The 15,233-nt window shown below is 41.5% G+C and overlaps 1 protein-coding gene across 6 annotated transcripts in view; it reads right to left on the reverse strand.

Annotated features, from left to right (window-relative positions):
- triob (trio Rho guanine nucleotide exchange factor b) overlaps positions 1–15,233 on the reverse strand; it is a 99,127-nt gene that overhangs the window by 9,934 nt on the left and 73,960 nt on the right. For all 6 annotated transcript variants that reach the window (XM_046398768.1, XM_046398765.1, XM_046398766.1 and 3 more), the window contains 8 exons: positions 12,470–12,722; positions 2,835–3,121; positions 2,546–2,716; positions 1,221–1,316; positions 696–844; positions 464–530; positions 263–366; positions 36–105 (listed from right to left, as the gene is read on the reverse strand). In XM_046398768.1, the coding sequence (XP_046254724.1) occupies positions 36–105; positions 263–366; positions 464–530; positions 696–844; positions 1,221–1,316; positions 2,546–2,716; positions 2,835–3,121; positions 12,470–12,722 (1,197 nt within the window). The remainder of the gene's footprint in view (positions 1–35; positions 106–262; positions 367–463; positions 531–695; positions 845–1,220; positions 1,317–2,545; positions 2,717–2,834; positions 3,122–12,469; positions 12,723–15,233) is intronic.

The raw sequence follows: 15,233 nt of genomic DNA on the forward strand, positions 1-15,233 counted from the left end.
CATGAAGAAAAATAAAATGCAAATAGGTTTCTCACCTGTTTGACAAATAAAGGACCCAGCCTGTCAGGATCCTCTAAACACTTCTCAAGCTCTCCCAGAAAAAAACTGTTGACCAATCAAGAGAAAAACATGAATTTATCAGCAGAAGAACATAGTACTGATTGACTTCTTTTCATTTTATGTAGTCTTTATCTAGTCAACTTTTTGTTTCTTTGTAGTGGGATTTTTAGAGCATGTTAACTGAAGAAGACTGCCAGCGTACTCTTTGTGCCAGTCATAAATCTGATGGATGTTTCCAAAGACGATTTTGTCTTTTCCTCTCATGTCATCTGGAACTCCTTCCTCTTTCATCCTGCTCATGTAGCCCTGAGGGGAGGAAAGTCAACTCATTTGCAAAACATACAGAAAATGCTGATTAAAAAGCTTATAATAAATTTAATATGAGTTTATTTTTTTCTTTTACCTCCACCACTGATCCCAGGTCCCTGACATAGTCCCTCTCAGTTTCCACCAGCTCAAGAAGCACATAACTGAGAGACACAAAACAGAACACTGTCGCCATGTAATACAAATGTAATGCAGTCAGCTGTGGATGAACATCAGAAATGTTCCATATAAGCACACAAATGAAGACAATCGATTGAACCTGAGCAGCTTTTGTTTATCAAAACACTGAGAAGATGCTTATAACTCACTGTCTTCTCTTGAGAAAGCCAGACTTGCGCTCGTCCACCTCGTCGATGGGTGAGGAGGAGGAGAGGAGGGAGTTGTCAGAGGGATTGAGGGAGGGAGAGCTGCTGTCGCCCTGTTCTACTGACAGAGAGCTGGGGCGATCCTCCAGTGACTGAGAAAAGAGGAGGACAGACGTGTTTACAGTATGTGACATTATCTTTTGACAGCATGTTTCAGATCAGTATAAAACCGGGCAACTGCAGAGGGAACTGTATTATCTTTATCTGTATTATCAATTGCACTGTATGCAGGCTAGTTGATGATCCTGGGAGTTATAGAGTGCAACGTCCATTTGTTGGAACAGTGGACATCTGGCATTGTGAGTCACAGTTCTGACAGATGAATAGTAGGCCATGGTGCCACTCTCTGTCAATAACACCAGAAAAATGTGTGTGTATGCTTGTACACCAATCTATCAGAATTGCTCTGTGCACAAATGTGTCACATTTGCATGTACTTGTCAGTTTTGTTTATGATTTTGATCTCACCATCTTGCTCTTCACCAGCTCTTCGATGGCACTGACCAGTTCAGCAGCACTGGGTGTCTCTGAACTGCTGGGACGAGCGGACAGACGAGATGCAGACTGAAAATGAGACAGAAAATGGAAAAAAAGAAAGAAAGTTGATGGTTACAGTATAAAACGTGACAAATGTAAAACTTGTCAGTGCTGCATGCGTACAGCAGTCATATATTCTCAGTGGCTACTGCTGTGTATGTGATCAGGCTCACCATTGTTGAGATTGGACCTCGATATTCCACATGTCCATATATGGACTTGGTGGGTGTGATCTCCCTAATAAAAGGGTTAATGGGGGCCAAGTTGGAGCCAATCACAGGCTGCTTTCAGGGAAACATAGGTCATTTGGGGGGAGGGGGGTTGGGTCGGGGCAAGCTCTGGAACTGGACTGCTCTTCAAGCACGAGCACCACGATTGGTCAAACAACTTACATACAGCAAACAGTGTTGCTTAATACTCCATTGGAGGAAATGTTTGCCTCTGCAACCGAGTCCATGCTGAGGCATAGTGGCAGGCAAAGTTTTAAAAGGATCCCCTGTTCAAAACCAGACTTAATGGACATTCACCATTTAGTCCCACAAACACCTCGCCACTGCAGAAACACGTGAATGGAGTATTCACTTCAGCAACAGTAGAACAATTACACTCCAAGGGAATGACGTTTAGTTGGTGAAAGAAAGAGAACAAAGAGGCAAGTAAAAAAAGTTAAATAAAGAAGCATCCAAAGTGGAGACAATGAAGGTGTTTTACATGGAGAGATAGGGAAACTGGGAAAGAAGAGAAGCAGAACAGAAATCAACGTAATGCTGGAGGAAGGAACATGCAACCATCAAGAGAATAAGAGGAAAAAAGAAAAATAATTAGTGCCAAATCAAAAGTTTAGCTGTGTTATTGTAAGTGCTGTGTCCATGTAAAGTTATGTTTATAGAGCTTATAAATAAAATAGGTCCTGTTTTGAAAAGAACATTTTTTTCTTTAGATTAGCAAATCCAAGTTTAAAAGTACAGTCATTTCAGTTGGCACTCATTTTCATATGTGCAACCTTCCCCCTGTTACATAATATCTATATTTGTATGCCATTATATTGCTGGTGAAAGAAAAGTTGGTGTGGCCATTTAAAATAAAACACGAAAACACATAAATCTTATTTTAGTTGTGGTTAAGCTTAAATGCAAAACATAGGCCTTATTTGTCTTGGGTGGTATTGTGCATTGTGTTTTCTGCATACCATCGCCTGTGACCATGTGTAATTAAGTATGTGTTTGCATGTATTTAGATTGCCCTGTGTGACCCACCTTGTCGTCTTGGGAGTCAGGCTGCAGCAGGCTGTGTTGCTGGATGGCCATTGGGGGAGGCAGAGGGACAGCATCGGCCCCCTCCTCTCCTTCCTCCTCGCCGCAGCTCTGCATACCCGATGAGGAAGACTTGGACAGAGTACCACTGCTTAGCCCCTCATTACGCATGCGCTGGACAGAGAGAGAGGGGGAGAGAGAGAGAGAGAGAGAGAGACGAGGAACAATGACAGTCAGCAGGTTGACTGCATCTGTAATGTTACGAGAGGCTCAGTGATCCGCTGCGCCTTACTTCCTCCAGTGTCTCATCCTGTGGTGTGGCAGCGTTGTCATCTGAGTCTTTCTGTGAGCCATGCATCGTGTCCATGTTCTTCCTTGTGCCGTCGCGATTCTTCTTGTGCTTGTGTGCGAGCTTCTTGACATGACCGTCCGCTTTGCCGGAGCTGAGCCGCCGTACGGGGCTGGTGAGCCACTTCCTTAATGTGTTCCCGGGACGTTTAGGGCCTGGTGAGCTGTGAGGACCCAAGGTTTGGCTGGAGCCTGGTTGTAGGGCGTCGTTACTGGATACAGACAAGGTGTCTAAGGAAGTGAAGAAGAAAAGTAAGAGGAGGTTGGTAATGACATTAACGTGAATATAGAGGCATAATCCATGATCCAGATGTGGACAAAAGGTTATCTCACCATAACTCAAAGCACAAGATTGGAACTTATTTGTCTTACATTCTTACTGACAGGCAGGGACGCCGATTTATGTTTTTGCTGGTGGGTGCTCGTCGTGCTTGCATGACTCGTTGCTATTTTGACACGAGTGCACACATTGAACACACACACACAGCTCCAGTTAGCTTGGAAAGCCTAACCTTTTTTCTGCTTAACATCATCTGTACCACTACTGCAGTTGTCCTCAGTCATTGACAAGGTAGGCCTACTGGAAGACGTGTGGGGTCAGTGGATATTTTTGGCTTTTTTTTATGACGAATTTGTCCATTTTGTTATCTAAATCAACCACAGCCATCCAGCCTTTTTGGCAGGTAGCGGGGAGTGGTCATTAGCAAATCATTGAAGTGTAGGCTGGCACATGTGGGTGCTCGACAATCTCCGTGGGTGCTTCGGGGCCAGCGCCTATGCTGACAGGTCTTTCAATTCATGGACTAACACTGGACAACCCTTAACCCATGTGGTGGATGTTATCTGGTAGCTTGTCAATTTACCTCAATATATCTTACATGGTTAAATATATAATAATTGGTACTTATTTAGTTGTCACCAATTGTCAGATTCCCTTTGCCTTCTTATAGCTTAAACTAGATAATAATCAGTATCAGTCATTTATTTAATATAACAAACCACAAACAACACTCACGTCTACACTGGATACACATGTGAGTTTGCATACAGTGTGAGAACACTGAGGAAAGACATGTTATTTGTTTGTATAGTGTTAGTATGTGTTATGTGCAGTAGGCAGGCTGGCCTCCTCCTCACAGTGATGGCATCTCCTCAGGGAATCTGTAGGAGGAAAGTTCTTTTCAGCTAGCAATGGAGCAATGAGAAAATAATACAAGATAAAGGGATGCTTGAGGCTTCGTCTGAATACATATCCACCTGTTTGTCGCACCTGTCTGCTCAATCACTCCTCTTCTACTTGCTATGTTTAATCTTGTGCCATTTTCCTTAATTGCCCTGAAGCTTCCTCATTAGTTCTTTTCATCATCATCAAATTGCTGAGGAATGAACAAACACAATCGCTCAACTGGCTCAACAAGCTATCAGTGCGAGGAGCCGGACTGCTGTTGTAATGTGCAACTTGACCCCCAACTCTGACACCACACAGCATTTCTGGACAAGACCTTACACCTACTGCAAGACAAAGGGCATTAGCATGATTTAAGAGTATCCCTTAGAATGCTGCTCATACAAGAGAGAAGACAAAAACCAGTAACTCCTTTGATAAGACAAAGAACATCAACAACCAAAGATAAGGAGAGCACCTCACGATACTCAAACATTTAGATTTAGAGTCTTTTTGAGCAACATTATTTAACTTGAACACATGAGGAAAAGATTTGAGATCCAAGCTTCGGCCTCTCTATCATTTAGCTATTCCAGTGGTTAACAAGGTGCAGCTGCTAAAGATGAAAGTATGTGACCAAGCTAAATGGCTCTTATGAATGGCAGGTGTGGAAATTCTGCCTTCCCACATTGGACACTTTCACACAGCCTGAATGAATGCATCTGCATATGAACGTGTGCATCAGTCATCCAGCCTCTGGCAGAATTATTTTTACTGCGCTCGACTGATACGAAGCATGTGTTCTCACACTGCATGCAAGGGAAAAAGAAAGCACAGTTCCCAGAATCAGGCACCATTTAGACTTTAAAACCACCTTCTCTGACACTCCTCACACCATTTCACTCTAACAAAGCTCGGGCGATATCTTCAGCATAACAGTCAAGATTTTAGTCAAGATTTTTCACAGACTCTCTGGTACTTCATCTGACTTTGCAAAAACTTCTTAGCTGTGAGTCAGGCCAACAATAACAAGAATGTGTCAAGTCAGAGCAGGAGAGAACACATCGTTTTTATCCTGTTTTCATCCTGCAATTTATTTATTCATTTATGTTCTACCAGAGACTAAGTCAGACAGTTACTGTTCCACCTCCCGGCGAAGGAGGAGATCTCTGAATTCCACGCAAAGGGCATATTTAAAGATCGACGGTATAGAGGGATTGTCTGTTTTTCTTGAGGCCAATTTGATGGAAGGTAATCCCTTTTGTTGTAACAAAATCTACACAAGCAACTTCTCTGTTTAGTAAAGATTTTAAGCAAGCTGCGTGATTTACCTGCCTCCTCCATCTCCCCTGTAGCACCAAATGAAAACCAGAATCACAAATGTTTGTTACGATACTGCCCTGGAATGTTTTAGTCATGGGTACAAACATGGAGCCTATTTAAAGCTGTAATTCTGATGACACAGAATACTTTAGCCTTTGCTGTTGTTGGTCTCTGGGGACTATCAAAACCTTCCTCCATGAGTTCTGTAGACAGTTTCTTCAATAGATAACACCAGTATCCATTATTTATACCAGAAAGTACAGTTGCTGACTAAACCTTTAAATTATTAGGATTTTAAAGTCCTGAATATTTTGTAGACCAAGTCCTCTTTCTTCTATTTTTAATGAATCTTACAGTCTGATGACTTACAACACATACCAACATGCATTCACAATGTAACACTTGGGTTTAAACTTGTGCTTCTAAAGGGAATGAACAAGGAAGCCAGGACTTCTCATGTAGAGCTAGAACAAGCAGACTGGAGACGCGCTGGGGTCACAACCTAACATGTAACCATGCTGTTAGCAAGTGCATCTCAGCTATTAGCTATCTCAGGCTGCAGGGTAAGTTAAGCAGACAAATATTTTAACGTCAATTCACACCAGTGTGGTTTCTGGCGAGACTTTACTTTAATGACTTTCAGTGTCATTTCAAAACTTCCAAAATGTGAAACTGAGATCAATGCTTTTGTGGTCTGTGTCTGGAGTAGTGATTCAATTAGGCTGCCAATACTGGAATTAAAAATTTACATTCTAATTTAGCAGAGTTTCATTAGTGACATATCTTGATGTATCATGACTAAAAGGCTAACTCTCTGACAGCTGGATAAGCATCTGGTGTTATCTACATGCTCTGATTAGACAGAAGAGGTCACGCTAACAGGGGTGTAACTGGATGAAGCATGGGGTCAACATCCTTGACACATTCCTCTCAGCAGAAAATAACTCTCGAGACACACATACATGTACATACACAAAGAAGACTTGACCTTTGCCCTTTGCCCTGTAGCGCGTCTTTCATTGTGGAGACGCCTCAGGAACAGCTGGTCAAGCTTGCGCTCATGGGAGACAAAAATGGGAGACCCGTAGTTTCTTTGCAGGGGTGACTCTAGTTACATGGATACACAAAATACTGTATTTGCCTCAGTTCACAGAATTCTGAGCTATTTCACAGGTAGCAATTTCATTTGTGGACCCAAACCAGAGACATGGGAATCATTCACGGTAAGCTTTATCACAAAGAGTGAAAACCCAAATGTATAACTTAAACATTATAATACAAAAATTATTTTGTAGGCTGCAAGAGAATAAACTTAATGTAACAAAAACCTATTAGTAATAATCTATGTCGTTATCTTCTGTATTTATATCTGCAGTGGCTATAAATATTAAACTTATAATCGTATAGTATCATCTTTGTTAGAGTAATCACAATTTTCTCAAGCTTTTTGGAGAACAGTTTGCTCACAATAAGCTTTGCAACATGTAGTAAAATATTTGCTATTCTGAGCTAAAATTATTATCCTGACTCATTTAGTAAACTAGCATCTCTGCCTCCTGGGTACTTCTGTGTCAAAGCTACCCCATTCATTTCCTAGCAGATTTCTCAGAAGACTCATTAGAGCATCATACTGCTGAGATGACAGTGGCGATCACTGGGGTCATTCCATGCATATCCTCATGTAACATTTGTGTTTTGCACAGGGCACAAAAACTGCATGTGTTCATGCATTTGCAGACCCATTCTGCTTAAAAAGCTTGCTCAGATAATAAACAATGAAAAACCAGACTTGTATTTTACCTCCTAATAATAACATCATCTCAATTTAACTTTGTGGGGTGATATTTCTGAGACAAGACCCATCAAGAGTCTACCAGGTGCTTTCCACTGCATCTTCAGATGTTTGCTAATTTATCTGCAAGCTACCAACATGCCCTCATAATTCAGCCACTGCTCATTCATGCTACTGCAAAGAACAAGGTAGATTTACGACTGTGTGTGTGTGTGTGTGTGTGTGTGTGTGTGTGCCCACGTCTCAGAATAGGAAGGAGGGGAGGGGCTGTTGTACAACTGGAGTGATCCCGAAACTCTGCAAAGTTCCACAGAAGCATGCCTAGGATTCCAGAGGTGCCACCAGGGGAGCATGTTTTGTGTGGTCTTACCTTCCTCAGGACAAGTGACACAAACACACAGACACACACAAAGATCAGTCGGGGTGGTTAGAGACAAGCCTCAATGGGTGGAGGTGCAGCGTGTGGGAAAGCTCCAGGGGATTTGGTGAGTTGATCTGTAAAAATGTGGACAATGCCGGAGAGGGCTTGCCACCAACAGCTGTAGTTAGGGAGGGCGCAGAGTTGGGATGGGAGATATGGGAGAGTGTAAAGACTACCGTTATACATTCTGACAAAACCTGATATTATGATGCTCGAGGCTTTGTTAGATTGTGAAACAGAAAAAGGACTTTTCTCTCTGGGGTCTACAATAACACCCTCTGCCCATCTGTGCTGCACTTGCCTGACCAAGCATACAGATAGGCACGAAGATAATCTTGTCAATGAGATTTGAGTAGATTTAATATCTCATCACATAACGGCACATTCACCAAATTACACTCACTGCCATAATGCCACAACATAATCCACATTTGACTAGAGAATGTCCTCACCGTTAAACCCTTTTGAAAATAGTTGATGTGAAACAATAAAGACAACAACACGAGCCATCACTAACAAATCTGTACAATAATTACCTGCGCTGTAAGTGTCTGTACAATAATATTTGTAATCCAACTTTTTGACCTTCCATGCTTTGAGAGCAAAAACTTCTAAACTAAAAAAACTTTAGGTCATATATTCACATGTATAGCCTAACTCTAACTAGATTTTGTCACTATACATCTTTAAAATGACATGAACGAACAGTGAACTTGACAAAATGAGCAACTTAACACTTACGTCATTTCTTTTTCTCTAGTTTCCAGTCTTTTTTCATTGTATGGTATTAAAAAAGCTAAAACTGCAATTCCATTTCCACACAGCAACCAAAAAATGATGTTCCCTGTCTGTTACACATGATCAAGGCACCTACCCAGGTCCAACAGCCAGAACTTGCAGTTGTCAGAATGTCCTCCCGGTGCTGAATCCATGGAGCAAAACGGGTTCAGGGATACTAAGGACTCGATCCCACGGGCCATTTCAGCCAAATATCAAACCTCTGCGATTCTGACTTGCGGTGTTCCCTCACAGCATCTCCACAGGTATGACAACTGACTTTAAATTTCTATGCAAAAAAAAGAAATCTGTTTGACAAGTAAGGACTGTGCCGTACTGATGTCACGAGAATTCCAGGGAGAGAAAGTGTGAAGTCTAGTGTGGGGAAAAAGAAAAGTCAAATGCAACACAAGGGAGTAGGATGTTTTCTCTCTCTCTCTCTCTTTGTATCTCCTTCCCTCCCTCTCTCGTGAGTGGGCTGCTGTGAGGATATTGGGCAAGCCTCCACTGTGCCTCTCCTGTTCCAAAGGGATGTCTGTAAACATGCAGCACATCTACCGTAGTACCCTTTGTAGAAGCACCCACTCAGTTTGTGTGGGTGGGTGCATATTTTACAGGCATTAGGATGCATACAAGTTGCGCAGTATGCTTCGAACAAATATAGACCTGGTTATGAAATCCAAGAGAAGAAAACAACAAAATGCTCAGAGGAAAATAAATCTGTCATTTCCAACAGTTGGGTACAAATTTCCGTTTTTTTTCTACAATTGAGAATCTCAAATAAAGTAACATTATCACTTCATCTGACAGACTGGCTGGATGCACAAAGATCTCTCTGTTTAAGTCTGAGAGTGTGTGTTTGTGTGTGCGTGTGTCCATCCTGGGCTCTAAACACACTCTCTTCTGTATGCACACGCACACACTTGTACATACACCGCCTGCCCTTACTCTCAGTTCTTTACACAGTCATTTTATCAATAATGCTGTCATCAAGTGTGTACTTTTGTATTCATTTCATTCAGAGAATCAACCTGCATGTTTTGGTAAACGGGGGAATTCCAACAACCTGACAGAAAAACATGATCAGTATGTGAGCAAAAAAGCTCTAAATGTGATTTAACAGGAATGTGTAGGTTTGCACAGGTTTCAGTGGCTAATTGAGGAACACAGGACTTTATTAAACATTTATAAAATACACACCGTGGACACAGTGTGAACTGTTATTTCACATTAAAACATGGTATAATCAGGGCAGAAAACCAGATGCCAGCTATACACTTTGCAAGCTAATTCTACTTTATGTGAATTCAGTTCTGCTCTGTGATCCCAGACACAGACATAGGCCTCCAACAGTCAATTATTCCTCACTGTGAGACACAGCAGAAAAAGGGGAGAGTTCCCAGAGAACACTAATCCCCTAAACTGTCACCCTTCTGCAACTTTGGACAAAGTGGCCAACAAAAGCCTCTGCCTTTTCTGACCACATCACCCCCCGCAGTGAGAAGCTCTTTTTCATCACTCCCTTTGGCCACCCAAACACACACATACAAACAGTGAGGGCGGGTTAGGCACAACCAAGAGCCCAGGCTAGATAAAAACAAGAGCCTCTGCATGAGAGACAGTGAAGCTGCAGTTAAAACCGTGAAATAAATAAGTAGTTGGGAAATTCTACCTCTCTTCCTGTGCTGTAGTAGTAAATCATTCAGCTATATCCAAAGTTGCATGTTCCTGTATGTACAGTCCAAGCATCCTATAATTTGAACACAAATGCAGACCTTTCCTGTACTGACTTCAAAGATGCTGCCAGCAAAATATTTGTATGTTATATCACCATAGAAACAAGCAGTACAGCTCTCACCCACTCTTCCAGATTAAAGAGGGAAAGCAGAAACTTCTCTCAAGACGTGTCGACAGCAGCTCATAACTCAGTGTCAAATGAGGGTCAGGTCTGTGCATACACAGTTCTTTCCTGGCTCCTCTGTTAGCTATCTCTGCTCCTTTTTAGCACACCATCACTGATTAGATCATCATTATTTTAGCATAACTGTTTTGGTCACAAGGAAAGATCCACACCAACATCTTGCACACAGCAGGGCAGACATGAGATAAAATCTGCAATCAGTTCTGAGTGCTTAGGCTCAGTGAGAAGTGAAACAGTAAAGCAGCAGATGTGACTGAAACATGCCGCAAAATGATGCTCCGAGCATAAAGCAGTGAAACAAACACATCATCACAATAGCTGATCCGGCAAAACTTGATATGGAACCGAATGTGACGAGGCCCTGGCAGATCCACTACATGAACACGTCATCACCACAAGAATAACCAGTCGCCGCCTGAGCCTGCTACTACACCCGTGTCAGGGAGCTTAAACAGTAAGTTGGAGGTTAAGGTAATATGTCTATACATGCAGAAAAATTAGCACATTTCAAACACTTAATTCTGGTAGGACATGATTCAACAATATTTCTTTTAGTGAAAGCAGAGCTAGTGTGATGTGGGACACACACGCACACACAGGAAATAACCTTGAGAACCACATTATTGACTAGTGTTAATAAGGCCCTTTGGGCATGGCAACAAATGCAGATTCTGACATCATATCTTCCAGGACTGAACTATTAAAAGGCTGTTTAATATTTTCCATTTGTTACAATAGAGGGGCATGCAGTTGTGTGTTTAAGACAAAATAAAGGTTTATTATGATGCCAGAGAGAGCTCTACACACTGCAACTTAAGAAAACACTTAGAAATATACAAAACTTGAACAAATAAAGACAAACATCTTCACCAGTTTGACAACACAACCACATAGACAAAAGCGCTGCAATATACACAACACTTCCACATAAACAAGCATGTGTTGACAAGCCAAGTGCAGACAACTATAGCTCTGTTTTTGGGAGACATAAAAGTGTGATGAACTAGGCTAGAACACACTTGTTGTCAAAGAGTTTTGACAAGACAAGACAACTTTATTTGTATAGCCCATTTTTACAAGCAGTCTGTCCCAAAGGGCTTTACATAACATCATAGCAACATCCTCTGCCCTTCGACCCTCACATCTACTAAGGAAAAACTCTCTAAAAAACTTTTAACAAGGAAAAAATGGAATAAATCTCAGGGTGAACAACAGAGGAGGGATCCCTCACCCAGGACGGGCAGACGTGCAATGGATGTTGGCAAGAAAGCAGTTAACAACATGAGATATTGGAGAGATGGGGAATGTCCAGTCAGGGGAGAGCTGCTCCTGATGGGCAGGCTGGGCCGTGAACAGCGAAAGCAGGACAGCTTTTGAATCACCCCGTCATTGACGTCGGCTATTCAGCAGTGCTGGAGACTGAACTAAAATGCATGTTTTTTCTGTTTATTTTGACATTGTGATGGGATTATTCAGATATTATTGCTGTTATCTGGTGTTAACGTCACCTTAGCCTTTTGCTGACTACTGGCCTGCCGCTGCAAATAACGTGATGGAAAAAAAACCACAGTGAAGGCTGTTTTGCGCATGTTTGCAGGACGTTTGTCTATTTGGTTGTGTTGTGCGTGTTTGAAGTGCATATATTGTCCTGTGTTGATGAAGATGTTCTCTTTATTTGCTTGTGTTTTTTTCTGATTGCATGTGTTTTCGTACATCTTGTTGTTTTTGACAGTAATAAGATGTGTGGATGTCAACAGCAATGGGAATTCAAAGGTTGATACTACTTTAAGAAAATTAAGAGAGCTGTGCTTCCAGAGGGCTTTCCTCAGTTGCATAGCAACACCAAGAAATATGTACATGCTTCACCAAGCAGCTGTTTGGTGAGAAATGAAGGTTTTGCATATTACCAATGCTATGTTTGCAAACAAGAAATACGTCCCATTAGCTGTCCATAATGTTTGAAGTATCCATATGTGCATCGATGTGATAAGCAGTTGTTGGGTGGGAAAACAAGATTCTAATGGCCACTTATGCTCTTTTTTATGCTCTCACAAAAGGAAGCCAATTAGCTTTCCTAATATTCTAAAGTGTGCATGCAAAGGTGCTTGTAAATGAGAAAATAACTTCCAGTTTACCTGCTAACGTATATATGAAAATCAAAGAAAATATTCTCCTCCTACCTTTGTGGTTGAAGAGGCCCTCCATCTCCATGGAGGACCTGGAGTGAGCGATACACAGCATGGAGCAAGGTACGATGCCCTCCTGGGCTGGAGAACGGTCCGTGGTCCTCACCAGGCACCAGTCCGGCTTGTCGTGGAGCCGCTCCAAAACCTCCACAGTCTGGCCTCGGCGCACCGTCAGCTCCCCACTGCTACTACCATTACTGGCCACAAAGTCATGAATCACTACTGTCAACTCGCAGCCACCGGACAGCTGAAATGGAGGGACAAAAGTGATGTGAATAAAAAACCTATTAATATTTATTTATAATATTATTTCTGCTGTTTACATGTTTGCAAAAGGCATAAAAAAAATAATGTGAAGTTAAGAAACACTAAGCAAGCGTGTGGTGATGAAATGTAATTAGACCATTGCTTTTTGACTAAAGATGAATGAGAATCATTTGGAAAAAAAAAGATTTTCCAAGAGAACAGCCAGTAGTATATGTGAAGTCAGGCTGCAGTCATATTTAGGACTGAAAAACTCAACAAAAGAGCAGCTTATAATTGCAACTGATCATAGATATCTCATCAGGTCAGTTCTTATTTCCCGGCATGTAACCCAGTTTTGTGTCTCTCAGAGTCCACTATAGATCATTAATTTTAAAAGACAGACATCAATCAAATGTCCTGTAATTTCTTGTATATTTTAATATTGGCACAAATGTAAAAAAGAAAACAAAAAAACGCAAGATGCTAATGTATAATTAGCTGGTGCTATAAACTGAGGCCAACGAGCATGATCATTCAGTATAATTTGCTCTGACTGCTCCAGCAGCACTGCAAAGCAAACTCATATGCGCTGATGACTGGCCACTCATTCTGGCACAAATAAACAAAATGTCACTCTGATGATCAGACTCCGATCAGGTGCCCGCGAAAAGAAAGGCAATAGAGAGATCGCTAGATAGATGCAGATGGACTTAGTGATTTTGCTCAGTGGTTATTCTCAGAGGTATTTCAGTGCATACATGTGTTACTATTAATGTGTGTTCTGTGCTGACAGATGAAAGATATACAGCAACAGCACAACAGAGCGTGCACAGATTCTGTTACTGTAAAATACGAAGTACAAAGCGTATGTAACTTCTGATCGTTAAGAACACAATACACAATAAATGCAACAAATGCAAATGAATATTACAAAGCACAAATAACAACTTGAAAGCCTGTTTGTTTATAAGAAAGCATTTTCAGTTCATCTGCCCTAAGAAATGGTTTCACATATTCATATCAAAGAATACAGAGTTATAAAATCTCATAGGATCACCTTTTCAGCATTTACTGCATGTTCAGGCAATAATTTAATAGCAGATGAATAAAGTCTTTGACATAAGTTACACTATTAGTCACACAGTTAATAATAGCCACAAACCCAGCAGACTAAAGTCATTCAGGTTTACTGCGGTTTAAACTGAACATATGTCCTTATTTATCATGCTGAAATGCATAGTGTGTGCATAGTGTGTGCATAGTGCATAGTGTTCCATGTTTCATGTGTCCTTTACCAGTGAAAACAGATTGCATTAATCGCTTCAAAGATGTGCAAATGTCATCATGGTGACTTTTGTTTCCCTCTCTAAATACAACAAATCACATCATTTGCAACATACCCTTTGGTAGTGTGGTAGAGCCAGAGAGCTGAGGAGCTGAGAAACGGGATGTGAGATCCTGTCCTCCAGCCTCTCCATTGCTTTCCACTCCCTCATTGTGAGAGAAGTCCCAAAGAGCTAGAAAACCCTACGGCAGTCTCACCTCTACACAAATCCACTAAAATTGTCTTAAATCACAACAGATGACGCTCACTAGATAAACCTAACGTGTCTGCAAACTAGTTGGATTTATTTCACTTTTAATGAAATATTTCCTCTGAATAAAAACAAAAAAACAACACAACCTCAGACAAATACAATCCTCATCTGTTAGAATATCCAAAGGTCAGAAGAAAAGTTACTGCCATCAGCAGCGCTCCTCTGTCGACACTTAAAGTCAGGCTACTGAAGGTTAAATGATTCCCTGTTGTGTGTCTCTTCCCTGGAACGGAGCAATTAATCCATTCTTGTCTTTAAACAAATGTTGCCACAAATTTAAAATCCATTCATCGACAGCAACAACAACAACAACATAAAGCACTAGAAAATTAGAGGAAAAAAGATTTGTCCGAATATTTCTGTTTGAAACCAAGTGTGAGATCGATAGCAGTGAGGACGTAAAACTATGGTCTCCTGTCTGGCATACAGACGAGCATCCTCTGTGAAGAGAGCGGGGGAGGCTGAAGCTGCTGACACACAAGTCAGTCACTAAAGCAGAGACACACAAAGGAACACGGGCGCGCACACACAACCTAACACAAACACACCACTGTCACTGCCTCATAAATGAGAGGTCTCACAGAGAGCCCTCACAGAGAGAGAGACAGAGAGAGGCATTCACAAAGTGAGAATGAGATTCAAAATTTAAATATGCACGTGTTACTGTGTGCTTTGAATGCTCGTGCACAGCAGTATGTCCTTAACTGGGGGGGAATAAGGACTAATTATTTCATGAACACAGACATATACTGCTCACCTCGTTACCCTTACGGTTTCGATGAAACAACCACGGAGCTGGGCTTTGTGGTTGTCAACTAAACAGCAGCAGTGAACACGCTATTCTAATTTTCTTTATTTGGAGTGTATGAGGCAAGGCTGAGGAAAGTCTAATGCTAGTGTGAAAATAATGACCT

Source organism: Scatophagus argus, chromosome 9 (assembly GCF_020382885.2).
Source record: "Scatophagus argus isolate fScaArg1 chromosome 9, fScaArg1.pri, whole genome shotgun sequence".
NCBI lineage: Eukaryota > Metazoa > Chordata > Actinopteri > Scatophagidae > Scatophagus > Scatophagus argus.